Source organism: Quercus suber, unplaced genomic scaffold (assembly GCF_002906115.3).
Source record: "Quercus suber isolate HL8 unplaced genomic scaffold, Cork oak 2.0 scaffold_6, whole genome shotgun sequence".
NCBI lineage: Eukaryota > Viridiplantae > Streptophyta > Magnoliopsida > Fagales > Fagaceae > Quercus > Quercus suber.
The window spans coordinates 1,681,443-1,697,722 of record NW_027069472.1 but is presented as its reverse complement, the minus strand read 5'-3'; the positions used below and the strand labels follow the sequence as shown (position 1 = coordinate 1,697,722).

Here is a 16,280-nt window from a genome sequence, read left to right as displayed (position 1 = left end):
AAGGAATGAAAATGAATGGAATGTAAGTAATCCTGTTTGGGAGCAACATGGAGGAAATGGAATGGAATCATTTTATGACAATATTACTATTAAACCACTGTTTTAAAATAAAGGGTTGAATATATAGGGGTATTTTGGGAGTTTTAGTAAAAAAAATCATTAAATCTAATTCCATTCCCTTCCATTCCTCCCAATTTCGGGGGGAATGAAAATTTGAGATTTTAAGGGAATAGAAAGGAATGAGTGTTCCCTCCTACCCATTCCATTCCCTCCCACTTAAACTCCCAAACAAGGGAATGAACTTTTCATTCCCTCCATTAAAACTCCTAAACAAGAGAATGGAAGAATATTCTAAAATTATTCTTTTTATTCCATTCCATTCTATTCCATTCCCTCCTCCCAAGCGGAGCCTAAGTTGTGATGTAGCTTTGGTGCATCTGTGTGTGAGTTACAGCACTTAAACAATATTCATGCTGTAGTTGATGGAGCATAAAGATTGAGGGGAAAAATTCCCCTGTCAAATGACCTTCCTATTGCAGACTGACAACTTGTAGGACACAATACTTGAGAGCAAAGCTATGAAGCACAGGTGCATTTCAGGACTCGGGTGCGGGACTCGGCAATTTTTGAAAAAGTATGGTGCGGGTGCGGCAGGACTCGGCAATTAAAAAATTTTTAAAAATATTTTTATTTATATTTTCTATATATTTTTACTATTAAAATATTCTTAAAAAACACATTGGTATGCCTTGATTCACAAAACAAAGAAAGAAGAAGGCAAGAAACACATTACTATGCCTCTGAGGTCAGAATTTCAGCTATTCCAGCGAGTTTCAAGGCCGATATCGGCCTGTTTCGACCGTTTTCAACATGTTTCAGCCGTATCGGCAATATCGGTCGTCGGCCGATACGACCCGATATGGCCAATACGGCCCGATTCTAGCCAAATCGAAGCTGATTCGGCGCGAATCGAGCCGCGTCAGCGCAAATCCAAGGAAAAAAAAAAAACCTCAGACGTGGCACCGACGCGCGATCAACCGCGTCGAACGCCGCGTCGAACCCGAGTGCGGCACCCTCCCAGCTGCGTCCGTGCTTTCTAGGAGCAAAGTGGGGAGCTTTTAAGTGGCTATGAGTTGAATCCTATTCTTTGTGGACCTCCATTACATAAATGGTCACTCTCCAAACCTAAAATTTCAGGTTATATAACAGTGTTCATGTGAATTACAGTAATTCTATGTATAAACCTCACTAGCATTGGGTGTGGTTTAACTTCATTGAAGTGTGGTCAATTCCCATAAGATTGCAATGCCTTGCTCTTTTTTCTTTTTCTTTTTTTCTTTTTTGGGCTACGTGGGTGTTCAGAACTACTGAAGAGCATGACTATTTCTCTAAGGATGTATAGTTCTCCCATCCCACCACACAAACAAAGTTACATGAAGGAATCTCTTTGGACTAGTGATCCCAAGATATTGACCGGAAGTTTTGAACCTCGGATCTCATAAGGCCTTAGGAACCACTAAATCAAACCCTTGCTGTTAAAGCACATGTGTATTCTAGTTTTTCAAATCCAAAGTTCGAATTTTTAATAAATTTCTACCAGCCAATAAGTAGCACCAACATATTGCATTCTACAACAGCACAACCACTTGGACATTAAAATTAAAGAGGTAAGAGAAAAAAAAGTAAAATAATGAAAAATACAAAGCTACTTTACATAGTTAGTATAGCAAAAATGAATTTTTTGCACAACTTTACATTGGTTGATGTACTAGGTTTTGGGGGTTAGTTGGGTAAAGCATAAGGTTTTTTATATTTTACATAGACTTATGCAAATGCTTTTTCCATTTAGTTTTACGCCTTGGCGGGTTAAAACATGAAGTCATCCTCCCTTCGCTTATCTCTACCAATCCACACTTTGGTATAAAACGGGCTCTTACATCTGGCACGTGTAACACATCAAATTCATTCTCAAATTCAATGCTTTTAAGGTTTTTAAGGTCTTCAAAGCCCACTGGCAGCCTCTTTAGCAATTGACAATCGATAATCTGGACCACTTTAAGACTTGGCAGTGACCTAATGTTGGAAAGCCTAAAGAAAGCACATATAATTCTCTCTTTGATGGACAGAAACTAATCTATTAGTTCCTGGATAGTAAACCTTGAATCCACGAGGCAATACAGAAATGCGAATATTTTACGTTTTCAATACACAAACTGAGACAATTGTACAGTAGTTATGCAAACTATTCAATACATTATTGTTCAAAACTTTGTACAAATAAATTCAACCTCTTGTTCCATGTGTTGTACATAGTTACGGAATCTCAAAGTTTATTTTCCACTTAGGCTTGCATTACAAACACCAATGACTTCATCATAAAAACCAACACTATTGGGAAGCTTATGTGGTGCAGTGCTTGCTTGTGCAAAAGTGGGGCTACCATAGGCATTGCATTTGTTGTTCTCATAACATAAGCTTAACCTGGTGCTACCTGTTGTAATAGAAGTTGTGAAATTTCAAAACCTGCAAAGAGACTAAAAGGGGAAAAAACAACAAAATATTAATTCAAAAATGTGAAATGAAATAAGTATTGCATAAATGAAAAGTTTAAGCAAATAATGGGACACCACAAAAGATGTCATCATTGCTAAGTTATTACTTGAAGTCTTGAACCCCCAGAAAAATCTAAAGGGGCTAGATATAAGGATAGTTGGAATAATAATAAGTGCCAACAAAAATTTAATCAAATTACTCTAGTATCTATGCATAAAAACATTAATAGCATAATGATGTTCTCAAGTAAACTTTATTTTGTTTTGCTCTCTTTTTTGTGTTTTCCTAAAAATAATTATCTAAGTAAAGTAGAAGCTTACCAAAAATAAAAAGGATTTGAGAATAAAATATAAGATGTCTAAAAGGAATTTTACCAAGCACATAGGATGCAACAATAACAAAATATATAACTACATTGAAGATTTTATGACATTTCCTATACTCTACAAATATTTATGAATCCACCATTTTGTTCATATATAAAAGAAACACGGAAAATTTTCATTATCAATTTGTTTCTTATCAACATCAACAAATTCCACAACAACAATGGGCTAAATAAAACAGAGTTAATTTCCTTCAACATCCCATAAAATAAAGCAATTATGAGCCCATATTTAGTAGTGGTATCTCTTAAAGCTCCAAAATAGCAAAAAGTAGTTGCTTTCTAAGTGAAGGCTCTTAAAAGTAAAATTTGTAAAACTTCAATAACTGATTGAGCTTGATTGTTTCCAACAACAAAATATTTACAAATTAGTTTTTATAAATTAGTTTGAAAGGAAAATTGGATTCTTTATTATTAACATTTTTTTTTGTTTGGTCATTTGTTATTTTTATAATTAGAAACATTTCTAGTATTTTTTTTTTTTTAGCTCTTTTAAGTCATGTCTATAAAATTATACAAAAAGTGTATAATATAGTTTTACAACTCTCGAATGCTGCAAACCTGCATACCCACATCAAACGTCTTCTTTCTACTACTAACAAAGCAGGCTTTTTTCCCCTTCAATCTTATTCTTTTTTCTTTTTTTTTTTGATGAGCCTTCAATCTTATTCTTGCAATTACTTACAAAAAGAGAGTGCATATGCAAATGTGACCAATAGAAACTAAGGCAATAGAAATACAAATATTAAAATCAAAACCCTCACTGTAAGGAGTTGTAATTCATTCAATATGTAGATGGAATTCATGGGCATAAACTTAAGAAACCTCTCCCAATCATTAGGAGCCACAAAAACATTTGAAACTCCAGTGTGGAACATCCATCAAAGAGAATGTGGTGCTCAAGTTTAGAAATAGTGTTCAAAAGTATTCTCCCCATTGATAACCTGCTCCTTTCATAACATCAGATTTGTCAAAATTCATGTCTTAAAACTTTATCTAAGAGACATTTCATACCACACATCTAAGAGAAATTTCATCAAGTATATGTCATGCAACAAAAACAGAAACAAAACAAAAATGTTGACATTCCACATATGATAAACAATCAAATGGGTGACAATTAAAGCATTTGTATTGAAAAAAAAAAAAAAAAAATCATGCCTAAAGATTGATCTCTCTTTCTTTGCAATTTCATCAATATGTCTCTTTTTCTTAATAGATTAAATTTGATGGAGAACGAAGGAACCGAGAGCATGAGACACAAATTGGGTCATAGTAGTTTGGGTTTTGGTAAATATAGAAATATGAGAGAGTAGGAGAGACAGATCGGTTACCTAGTTGATTGAAGAGGAACGAAAAATACTGGAGCATTACCAAGTTTGATGGTGTTTTAGCTGCTTCTGCAGAATTGGAGAGGGAGAAATTGTAAAATATAAAGAAAATAAATCAGTAGGGGGAGAGTAGGAGTCAAGATCAAAGAATCATAGCGCTGAATTGATGTTAAAATGGATTTAATAAGGTGGTGGAAAGGTGGGGTGATGTTATTCGTTTGTTTGATGGAGAGAGAGACCAAGGAGGACTGTTAATTGTGAATTTGAATAGTTGGTTGGGTTTAGTGGGGTAAACAGGAAAAGTGAGTGGGTTGCAGTTAACTCAGTGATTATGGAGAGGATTCTACATAATCTGTCCAAAAAAAAATGGGGAAGGTGAAAAATAGGAAAACAGTTGATGGATAGTTGAGAGTTTTTTTTTTTTTTTTTTTTTTTTTAAATTATTAAAAAAAAAAAAAAAAAAAAAAAACCCAAATCTCTAATCTTTTTCCTCAACCCAAACCAAACAAAATCACGAATCACAAACAAAATAAAAAATCACCAATCACAGAGCTGGGCTTCGGTGAAGAGGACAGTGTCGGCATAGGTCGGCAAAAAGGGTGGGTCGGCGAGCTCCATGAGTTTTCCAGTCAGGTACTCCAAGGTTTTCTTCCCAAACCTCTTTCTCCAAGCACTTTCCCTTCTAGGTTTCATCAAAAACCTCATTTTCTCACTTTCCCAAACCTCTTTCTCCTAGCACCTAATCTGAGAATTCTTGCCGGTGATGAAGGTCCAGGACATCATGGCGGTGCCGGCACCGAAAAGCTATGCTGACCTAAAGTGGATCGGTGGAAGAGAAGGTGAGATAGAGAGATGAGAGCTACAAAGAGTGAGTTGAGAATAAAAAACGTAATAGTGCACAGTGCACAGCCATGTAATAGAACGTAAAAAAAATTCTCAAACGTGTATTATTTTAATCCAGGCTGGGAATAAAAAAAATAAAAAAATTTTGTTTTCAGCTACAGTGCACAGCCATGTAATAGTGCACAGCCATACATAGCTGTGCACTGTAGCAATGAAGGTAAAAAAAAAAATACCTATAGCTCCATTGCTGCAAGCGTCTTTTTTATGTGTAATGATGCTAAAAATAGTTTTTTAACTTTTTAGCATCACTACTGCAAGTACTCTAAGGTTTTTTATATTTTATAGACTTATGCAAATGCTTTTTCCATTTAGTTTTATGCCTTGGTGGGTTAAAACATGAAGTTGTCCTCCCTTCGCTTATCTCTACCAGTCCACGCTTTGGTATAAAACAGGCTTTAACATTTGGCATGTGTAACACATCACATTCATTCTCGAATTCAACACTTATCAGATTTTTAAGGTCTTCAAAGCCCAACGGTAGCCTCTTTAGCAATTGACAATCGATAATCTAGGCCACTTTAAGACTTGGCAGTGACCTAATGTCCGAAAGCCTAAAGAAAGCACACATAATACTCTCTTTGATGAACAAAAACTAATCTATTAGTTCCTGGGTAATAAACCTCGAATCTATGAAGGGTTCATTGAATCTACAATGTGATAAAACTGAAATCCACTAAAGAAGAAAATTGACAAAAGTCTGTATTTATTGATAATAATCTATTAACTGCATTGCCTTTAGAGACTATAATGCATTTGAATAGTAAAAACAAAACATAGGGCAACTAGAAACTTTAAGGCGGCTACGAAAGCATATAAAATTTTAATTTGACTAAATAACATTAAAAACACCTAAAAAGAATGAAATAAATAACGTAAACCTAAAATAACAAAAAATACATAAAAATACTGTAATTAAATAATAATAATAAAATTAAATATTAAATCCGAATTCAACGCTTTTCAAGTTTTTAAGGTCTTCAAAGCCCACCAGCATCCGCCTCTATAGCAATCGACAGTCGATAATCTGGACCACTTCAAGACTTGGCAGTGAACCCTTCTCAGCCTTTGAAAACCCCCAGCCCGAAAATGCAACGCCTGGCCTTCATATGCTCGATAGAATTTAAGTTCAACTAGATTAGGCAAAGGGAGAAGGGATTCAAGTGGATCATCCTGTAGTTGACTCCGACTTAACTGTACTTTGGCCAAGTTAGGAAGGGAAGATATCCACTGTGGGAAATTGTTTAAACGTCCTTCCAAGTGTAACCGCTGAAGAGATGGAGGTGGTGAAGACAAATATTGTAAATCAATGATCCCATTGGAGACAAGAAACGAAGAGAAAAGATTGGTTAGCTTTTGGACTGAAGAACAAACAGCGTTTCCATCTTCTCTTCTGAAATCCGAAATCCTCGAACTTCTTAATTGCTTTTGCTTCAACTCTCCTAACTCTCTGATCAAGTCACTGCCTTGATTTGCCTTAATACAACTATGCTTCTGCGGAGATAACAAGCCCCCAATTCCCACAGGTGCCTTGAAACCACGTTGCCTGCTATAGAAATGCGAATATTTTATGTTTTCAATACACAAACTGAGATGATTGTAGAGTAGTTATACAATACATTATTGTTCAAAACTTTGTACAAATAAATTCAACCTCTTGTTCCTTGTGTTGTACATAGTTACGGAATCTCAAAGTTTATTCTCCACTTAGGCTTGCATTACAAACGCCAATGACTTCATCATAGAAACCAACACTACTAAGAAGCTTATGTGGTGCGGTGCTTAATTGTGCAAAAGTGGAGGCATCATAGGCATTGCATTTGTTGTTCCCATATCATAAGCTTAATCTGGTGCTACCAGTTGTAATAGAAGTGAAATTTCAAAATCTGCAAAGAGACTAAAAGGGGGGAAAAAAAAAACAAAATATTAATTCAAAAATGTGAAATGAAATAAGTATTGCATATATGAAAATTTTAAGCAAATAATGGGACGTTATAATGGGTCACCACAAAAGATGTCATTACTACTAGGCTATTAGTTGAAGTCTTGAATCCCCAAAAAATAATCTAAGAGGCTAGATATAAGGATAGTTCGAATAATAATAAGTGCCAACAAAAATTTAATCAAATTACTCAAGTATCTATGCATAAAAATATTAATAGCATAATGATGTTCTTAAGTAAACTTTATTTTGTTTTGCTCACTTTTTTGTCTTTTCCTAAAGATAATTATCTAAGTAGAAGCTTACCAAAAATAAAAAGGATTTGAGAATAAAATATAAAATGTCTAAAATGAATTTTACCAAACACATAGGATGCAACAATAACAAAATATATAACTAAACTGAAAATTTTATGACTTTTCCTATACTCTACAAATATTTATGAATCCACCATTTTGTTCATATATAAAAGAAACGCGGAAAATTTTCATTATCGATTTGTTTCATACCAACATCAACAAATTCCACAATAATAATGGGCTAAATAAAACAGTGTTAATTTCCATCAACATCCCATAAAATAAAGCAATTATGAGTCCATATTTAGTAGTGGTATCTCTTAAAGCTCCAAAATAGCAAAAAGTAGCTGCTTTCTAAGTGAAGGCTCTTAAAAGTAAAATTTGTAAAACTTCAATAACTGATTGAGCTTGTTTGTTTCAACAACAAAATATTTACAAATTAGTTTTTATAAATTAATTTAAAAGGAACATTGGATTTTTTATTAATAACATTTTTTTTTGTTTGGTCATTTGTTATTTTTATAATTAGAAACATTTCTAGGTTTTTTTTTTTTTATCTCTTTTAAGTCATGTCTATAAAATTATACAAAAAGTGTATAATATAGTTTTGCAACTCTCGAATGGTGCAAACCCGCATACCCACATCAAACATCTTCTTTCTACTACTAACAAAGCAGACCTTTTTTCCCTTCAATCTTATGCTTGCAACTACTTACAAAAAGAGAGTGCATATACAAATGTGACCAATACAAACTAAAGCAATAGAAATACAAATATTAAAATTAAAACCCTCACTGTAAGGAGCTGTAATTCATGCAATATGTAGATGGAATTCATGGGCATAAACTTAAGAAACATCTCCCAACCATTAGGAGCCACAAAAACATTTGAAACTCAAGTGTGGAGACATCCATCAAAGAGAATGTGGTGCTCAAGTTTAGAAATAGTGTTCAAAAGTATTCTCCCCATTGATAACCTGCTCCTTTCATAACATCAGATTTGTCAAGATTCATGTCTTAAAACTTTATCTAAGAGACATTTCATACCACACGTCTAAGAGAAATTTCATCAAGTATATGTCATGCAACAAATACCCAAAAAAAAAAAAAATGTTGACATTCCACATGGGATAAACAAACGAATGGGTGACAATTAAAGCATTTGTATTGAAAAAAAAAATCAGGCCTAAAGATTGATCTTTCTTTCTTTGCAGTTTCATCAATATGTCTCTTTTGCTTTTGCACTGTCTAGTTCTCCAATTTTCTTAATAGATTAAATTTGATGGAGAATGAAAGAACCGAGAGCATGAGACACAAATTGGGTCATATAGTTTGGGTTTTGGTAAATATAGAAATATGAGAGAGTAGGAGAGACAGATTGGTTACCTAGTTGATTGAAGAGGAGCGAAAAATATTGGAGCATTACCAAGTCTGATGGTGTTTTAGCTGCTTCTGCAGAACTGGAGAGGGAGCAATTGCAATATATAAAGAAAATAAATCAATAGGGGGAGAGTAGGAGTCAAGATCAAAGAATCATAGTGCTGAATTGATGTTAAAATGGATTTAATAAGGTGGTGGAAAAGTGGGGTGATGTTATAAGTTTGTTTGATGGAGAGAGAGACCAAGGAGAACTGTTAATTGTGAATTCGAATAGTTAGCCGGTTGGGTTTAGTGGAGTAAATAGGAAAAGTGAGTGGGTTGCAGTTAGCTCAGTCATTATGGAGAGGATTCTACATAATCTATCCAAAAAAATGGGGAATGTGAAAAATAAGAAAACATTTAACGGATAGTTGAGAGTTTTTTTTTTTTTTTTTTTAATTTATCTAAAGAAGCATTGAGTAATAGGAGGAGAGAATAATTTAAAGCAAAAGAGTTTTTTTTTTTTTTTTTTTTAAAAGGTGCAGCAAAAGAGTTTATTTTTCTCCTTTTTTTTTTAGTAAAGCAAAAGAGTTAAGACTATTTAGAATGTGTAAAGTCATGAGAATATGTAAATTATCATCAATATGTTGCATTCTTTTGAAAAATGTAAACAAAATAACAAAAAAGGAAAATAAAAACAAATAAAAAGAAGACATGGATGATGACGTGGATCAACAGAAGCGTAACAAATGCTTCAGCTTTTGATATATAAACAAATTGAACGGGTAAAACACAAATATAAAATAAAATTTGTACAACATAAATATGAAGTAAGAAGTTTATAATCCTTGAAAACCCTTCTCGTAACAAACAAACCAAATCCTAGCCACCCATAGCCCCAAAGTGATCACATTATCAGCAATCCACAAAAAAACATATTAGCCACAAACTTTAAAATTCCAATGGAAAAACTGAAGTTGGGGAAAAATAAAAAAATAAGAAGGAAAAAAACAAATCTTGAAGGGACTTTTCAAATTTGATGTCACTTTGGCAACTTTGTGAAGGTAGAGAGAGAGCAATTGGAAATTTATAGTGTTAAAAATAACATAGTTAATGGCAGGAGTGATAACTGAAGGGTTTAAACTTCAAAAGAGCTAATTAGGTTCAAAGGGGAAAATGAAGAGTTGAATTAATGGTGAGTTGGATTTAAAGAGTTAAAGAATGTGTAAAGTTGCACTATATAAATGCTTGTGGGGGTGTTGAGGGTAAGGGTCGGGGCTCAAGTCTCTATGAGAGAGCTTCACACACATATACATTTAGATTAAGCTAAAATAGAAATTCTATCTTGTATCAAAAAAAAATTTGCACTATTTATTTACGTATTAATATTGTTTAAAAAAATGAAGAAAAAAAAAAAAAAGGTAACATGACCGATAATGTGGCTTAACTGGAGCGTAGCAACAACAAATGCTACGCTTTAGCTTTTATATATATATATATATATATCTATAGAGATATAGATATAGATTTGATCGTGATCCAGGATTTTTGTTATGACTCACATTTTAGGCTTGCTTAAGCTTTTGAATGGGAATAAGATACTTGAACCGTGGTTTTTATTCTTAATTGAAAATTTTACTGATCTGTTTGGCTGCAAAGACCATATAGGAAAAGAAAAGAATAGAAAATTAACATAATAGTTGTTTGGCCATGAAGGTTCAAATTATAGAGGGTTTGGGTGTGAGAGAGAGAGAGAGGTAGGTGAGTGTGGAAGCCATTGTCAGGGATGACGGCGGCAACGGGTGAGGGGTGGAGCTTGAGAAGACCGGCATTGGTAGCTATCTGATGTGAGAGAGAGCATATGGGTCTTACTGAGTAGTAATTGTGCCTGGCACATCCTATTCATTATTTTTTGATAAGCTAATCTGGCATGCTTAACCCGTTATTTTACTCCAGATTCTTATTGAATTAAGACTCAAGCTACGCAGGCAGGGTGGAGTTTTCCTCTATATCCACATGTCCACACCTACAGTAATAGAAAAGGCTGGTAAATGGGCTACTAAAACTGATACAAGACTTTGAAACTAGCCTAACATGCCATTGAGCAAAAGATTGTAACCAAAGAGAGCACTCATGGATAAGTCCAGTGGCCCAGAAACAAAATGTCTTGTCTTGTTCATTAAATCCGGTTTAAGTGATGAAGATGTCATACCAAGTGCAATTGAGCTAAAACTCATTTCCATAGCAAATCGTAGAGCTCACACCAAGGCACAAACTATGGCATGCTGCTTAGTTAAAAACCAACCACCCATTTGTGTTGCAGTTGCAGAAATTCTTCCTTGTGAATCCAAAATTAGAATTCCAATACCCGCATCCTTCCCATTAGCACAAACACCACATCCCATAGCAGCAAAAATTTAAAATTCCCAGGAGCTAATGATAGAACGAGGCACCAAAGTCGAACCTTGCATTTTTGAGAATGCCTAATAGGCTAATACACCCACTCAAATCATGTTGTCAGAGAGTAAAAGACTACTAATTTTATGGCCCATGTACCATCAACACAATCAGTCAATCACTTCGAATGAACACAAATCCCAATAATTATAAGAAAAAATGTTTAAAAATCCCATTCAACCATGGCCGGAACTTATATGATAGAAACTCAACAACAAAAATAAGTGAAAATGGCAAAAATGATTTACTTTGAAAATCATTCTGATCCAAAATGTCCATTCAAAACATAAAGACCATTTAGAAAAGATTTCCCCCTTACATGGTCTGCAAATACCCATTCAGAACAAATCCTGCATGTGCAACAAAGCTAGACTATTTCATCATACAAGTTTCATAAATAAAGAATCAACACCAAAATAAAGAAAAGAAATACAACCATCTACGTAATCAAACATCATTGCAAGGCAGGAGACTTACCTTTTGAGTACCTGTGGGGAAGTAAAGAATTTCAGGTTTTATAATGTAGACTTACCATTCGAGCGAATATTTAATTTTGAAATCTGAAGAGTAAGGGATAAAGAGAGACTAGATGGCTAGGATCACTGTAAATAATGATTTGGGTTGGTCATGCTTGAAATCTGAAGAAGGCAATCTTGACCCGGCGCGCTTGAAAGAAAATTCTGTGTTTTACCAAAGTTATCAAAGTATGCTTATTTTGACAGGATTTGAAGCCAGAATTTGTGACCCACAAATCCCATGATAATTTTCCCCCCGTTAGTTTGCAATGTTTTAGCTCATCAAGCCAAACGAGGGAATTATTAAAATTTCATTCCCCAAAGTCCAGCTCCCCCTTAAATTCCAGCAACAAATTATCTAGCCAAACATACGTTCAAGGAAGCATTAAATACCCACTTGCACGGGGAGTAAGGAAAAAAGCTGACAAATGCAAGGTATGTCTTCAGATAGCATGGACGAAAATCAAAACCATTTTATTAGAAGATCAAATTTTCCTTTATGACAAATTGACAATCTTTTTTCACCTTCCCTTTCCACTAATTTCACCTTTTCATCTCCCTCTCAACCTTCCACTTGGATAAATTAAACTTGTCTTTCTGCTAGCGATACCTCGTTGCCTTAAATATCCTTACCATTGATATAACTACCAGGAAGCTTCTTAATTTTATGATTTTCTCCCATATTAGATCAGTCCATACTTCTTATGAAACAAACTGTCCTGCAGCAACCCGATGACAGATTTTTCCTAAAATTGGAAAATTAAGCACCATACTTGCTCTAAACCTTCACACTACAGTCACAGAAGACCAATAAGAATCACACTTTTTAAGCTAAATGGTAAATTTTAAGCTAGATATTAGTCACTAAGTTTGTGCAATATCAAAATCTTTTTCTTTTTTTATGTCAAATAATGAAGGGCGAGTACTGTATAAGACATCTTCAAATTTGTGTATCCAATCTCCCCGTGCATTAATGCACACAAACATCTTATACGCATGGCATATGCTTGATATGCTGTTCATTGTTAATGAATGAATTTCAACACTTAAGGTAAACATTAACACTGGCATAATGTGTGTATGTATTATGCATACCCAAAAACCCGGTTCAATTAAAGCAGATCATGTCTAGATTCCATTCCAATTTCCAAGTCATCCAATTTCACTCAAAATCCAACATGCATTGTTAGTTAGTATTTACAAAAAGGCATATCAATTACAAGCATAACCAAAGCATTCATCTTCTCAGGCTTACCCGGCTCAAATGAGAGGCAAGCACATCCCTGATCCTTTGTGCACTCTCATCCAGCTCTCCCTCAGGAACAGGAAGCTTCCTCTCCCTTAAGCACCTCACATTTTCATCCGGCATCGGCTCACTACACTTGATCAGAAAATTATGCAGCAGACACCCCGTAACAATAACAAACGGCATAAACTCAACACACTCCTCCTTCCATTGCTTCCCTAGAAGCTGCCACCGAGCCCGAAGCCTCCCAAATGCTGTGCCAACCAACCCCATAGCGCGACTATGCACAGAATTAAATTCCCGTTCTGACGAACCAAAACTATCCTCCTCATTAGCTCTAATATAAGGAGTCAAAAGCCATGGCAATAAAGGGAAGCAAGATTCACCCAATATGTATTGAGGAACCGAATTTCCATCACTAAGCTCATACCTTGGCCCATTCAACAACTCCCTCGATTCCTCAACTCCCAAATACAGCTTACTCTGTTGCAAAATGGTATCGGCCTTCATCGTGCTTGGCCACCCCGCTGAGACATCCAAGAACCTCCCTTCAGAGTCCACCAATGCCTGAACCAAAACTGACTCATTTTTCCCCAACACTTCACTTTCAACACCGAACCTCCCAAACCCCAAAACCCCACAACAATTGGGCAACGAAATCCACCCAAAACCCACTATAATTCTATCTATATCAGCTTTAAACACAAACAAATCACCCAGTTTCTCATTCACAGCCTTACACACCGTGTAAAAGGCCCGGCAGGCCTCTGCGGAACCAGAACTGAACCCGAACCGGCGTGCCACCGCCTTGTAAGGCGCGGCGTGAGCCATGCGGTAAAGCGTGGCGGCGAGAGCGTAGCTGGGAGAGATGGAAGGAAGAGAGGTGGAGAGAAGAGGGGAGAGAAGGGAAAGGAGGAGAGAGAAAGAGGGTTTGGAGATGTGGAAGAAGTGGGACCAACGAGGGTCGTAGTCGGTGGAGGAAGTGGCGGAGAGGAAGCGGTGGAACCAGCATTGTTGTTGTTGTGGTGGTGGAGGTGGTAATGAAGAAGAAGGAAGAGAAGGGAGAGAGAGAGGTTTGGAGGGTGGTTGGAGGAGAGAGAGGAGGGAAGAGAGAGAAAGGGAAGAAGAGGAAAGGAGAGATTCGAGAGCGAGGGATTGGGAGGGGAGGAGGAGGAGGTCGTGGTGGGAGAGGAAGGAGTGGGTGGCGGAGGTGGCGGTGGAAATGAGTGCTAGGAGGTTCTGTTGGTCGAGGTTCTTGTTTTGGGGTTTCTGGGTTTTACGTTTTGTGGTGGCGGTGGCGATTTTGGTGGTGGACTTTCTAGCTCCGCCTCCTCCACTGCCTCCGGCAGCCATGGGTCTCTGTCTTGATTGGGGATTTGGAGTTCGATGATGTATGTTGCTGTTGGTTCCTAGTACTTGCTATCCTAGTAGTGTGTGTGTTGACTGTTGAGAGTGGAATTTTGTTGTCTTCTTTTCAATTTGGATAATTATGGGTTTTTATTTTTTCCTTCTTCCAAGTTCCAAGTAATTAAAAGGAAACAAAATACTACTAACAGATAAGGTTATTGAATTGAGTATAATCATGGCAAAGTGGACTCTAATTATGGTTTTTTTTTTCTTCTCAAAAAAATAAATAAATACGGTTTTTTTTTTTAGAATCGTGTAATCTAATTCTGGTTAGTTGATAGATTGTGTAAATGACCTTTTTTTTTTTTGGTATCAATTGTGCCATAATTTGATCAAGCAATTGTACTATGTGGTGTTTTATGCAATAATTGCACAAAATAATAGAATAATAAATCTAGTTTTACATTTTATAGCCCTTACTTATCTTCTGGGAATTGAACTTTTTTTTTTTTTTTTGGGAATCGTGATTGTATATTTATCTAATGGTGTGAGGTAAACAGTTTTATTTTTTGGTAAAGATTCTAAAGAAACATTAATTTTTATGTCCCACTAAACTGAAATTAAAGAAAATTTATTAAAATGAACCAAAAGAAGAATTTATCACACTTTTTTGTTCAATTAGTTTGCAAGGATCCCCTCATAGAAAAAAAAAAAAAAAAAAAAAAAAAAAAAAACCTAGTTTGCAAGGCACTTGAATTTTAGAGTTTGTCACATTTTTTTTTTGGGATAATTGCACTTCCCCTAAATTATTGGGTCTAAATTAATCGCTCCTAAGCTTCCAAATTGAGCAATGCCCCATAATTGATTGATGATATGCAAATTACCGCATGACCTTAAATTATTACATTAAATTCACATTTACAAACAAAATTTCGCGATTTCCATTCAAGACCCACGTGCACCATGAAAATTGAAAATATCAAGTTTATCAAAGTGGAATGTCAGACATGAGGTCTCCCATAAGGCATTGTGACACTAAAGTAAAGTGGCAGCTACAAATATGGTAGCATGAAAAGTATCGGTATAAACCTACAACCCAATCCAATCAGTTTTTTAAGCCTAATCATGTTGATTTTCAAGCCCAGCAAATAAATTTATTATTTGCCCAACAATTCAAAAGATATTTGGAGTCATTTTCTCCAAGAAGTCAAAGAGTATTTAATGTCAATTTCCTAGGAAACGTTCAGTTATTATGTTTTATTCCTCCTAATACCGAAGTGCCTTAAGTTCCAGTTTGAGTGCCCCAAGATCCAACAAGCTCAATCTGATGTCAATTTGGCTCGAAAGTTTTTCTTGAAAATCATAATAACAGTCCATTATTTTGAACATTTTTTATTATTAATAAAGTCAAAGAATCATAAAATTTATTCATTGGGACAATCTATCAAATAATTGGAATGCAAAAGGAACGAATTTAAGTTGTGAACTCAATTGACTATGGAATCCTAAAGACCCAATACAAAAGTCATTTAATCCACATCGATAACCATCAAAATCTAAACATAATCATCATAGAAATCCACATGGGTGTCAAGGGAACAAAAAAAAAAGTGACTCACTCCCATTCATTGCTTGAAATGATTTGTGATTATTTAGGTCTTGGAGCAAATCTTGATCATCCTTTGCTGGTGGAACAACATACTTCTTAAATATTTGTCTTGCCATAATCAATGAGAATATGGGGTTGGCTTTCAGAGAACATTGAATCTATTTCCAAATAATTAGAGTTGAATTTCAAGAGAATGAGGAAGTCATACCCCTTGATCTCTCTTTTTATTTGTTTTTATCACCTCCACCCCCCTTTTCTATTTACTCTTTCCTCTCTAGTAGAGCACACAATTGTTAATGTGTGTTTGTATTTTTCCCCTAAAGACTAACTTTAACATT

At 35.3% G+C, this 16,280-nt stretch overlaps 1 protein-coding gene across 3 annotated transcripts; it reads right to left on the bottom strand.

Moving 5' to 3' along the window:
- Positions 1 to 2,173: 2,173 nt before the first annotated feature.
- Positions 2,174 to 14,483, bottom strand: LOC111986312 (protein ALP1-like). 3 transcript variants are annotated; one of them, XM_065773177.1, is made up of 2 exons: positions 12,996 to 14,482; positions 2,174 to 2,534 (listed from the first exon to the last, which is right to left on the bottom strand). In XM_065773177.1, exons 1-2 carry the CDS (start codon positions 14,337 to 14,339, stop codon positions 2,517 to 2,519), a joined length of 1,362 nt encoding a protein of 453 aa, XP_065629249.1. In that variant the 5' UTR covers positions 14,340 to 14,482; the 3' UTR covers positions 2,174 to 2,516. The 3 variants fall into 3 exon arrangements, with proteins under 3 accessions (XP_065629249.1, XP_065629244.1, XP_023873711.2); XM_065773172.1 differs by lacking the exon at positions 2,174 to 2,534 and adding an exon at positions 4,121 to 4,338 and having other exon boundaries at positions 12,996 to 14,483; XM_024017943.2 differs by lacking the exon at positions 2,174 to 2,534 and adding an exon at positions 6,724 to 7,066 and having other exon boundaries at positions 12,996 to 14,483.
- Positions 14,484 to 16,280: the final 1,797 nt, after the last annotated feature.

Bases quoted from the DNA above. Each gene is read 5' to 3' on its own strand.
- LOC111986312 (XM_065773172.1), bottom strand. From the start codon at position 14,339: ATGGCTGCCGGAGGCAGTGGAGGAGGCGGAGCTAGAAAGTCCACCACC. The intron at 4,339-12,995 runs GTAAGCCTGAGA...CCAATTCTGCAG, and splicing joins TTGCCTCTCATTTGAGCCGG to AAGCAGCTAAAACACCATCA.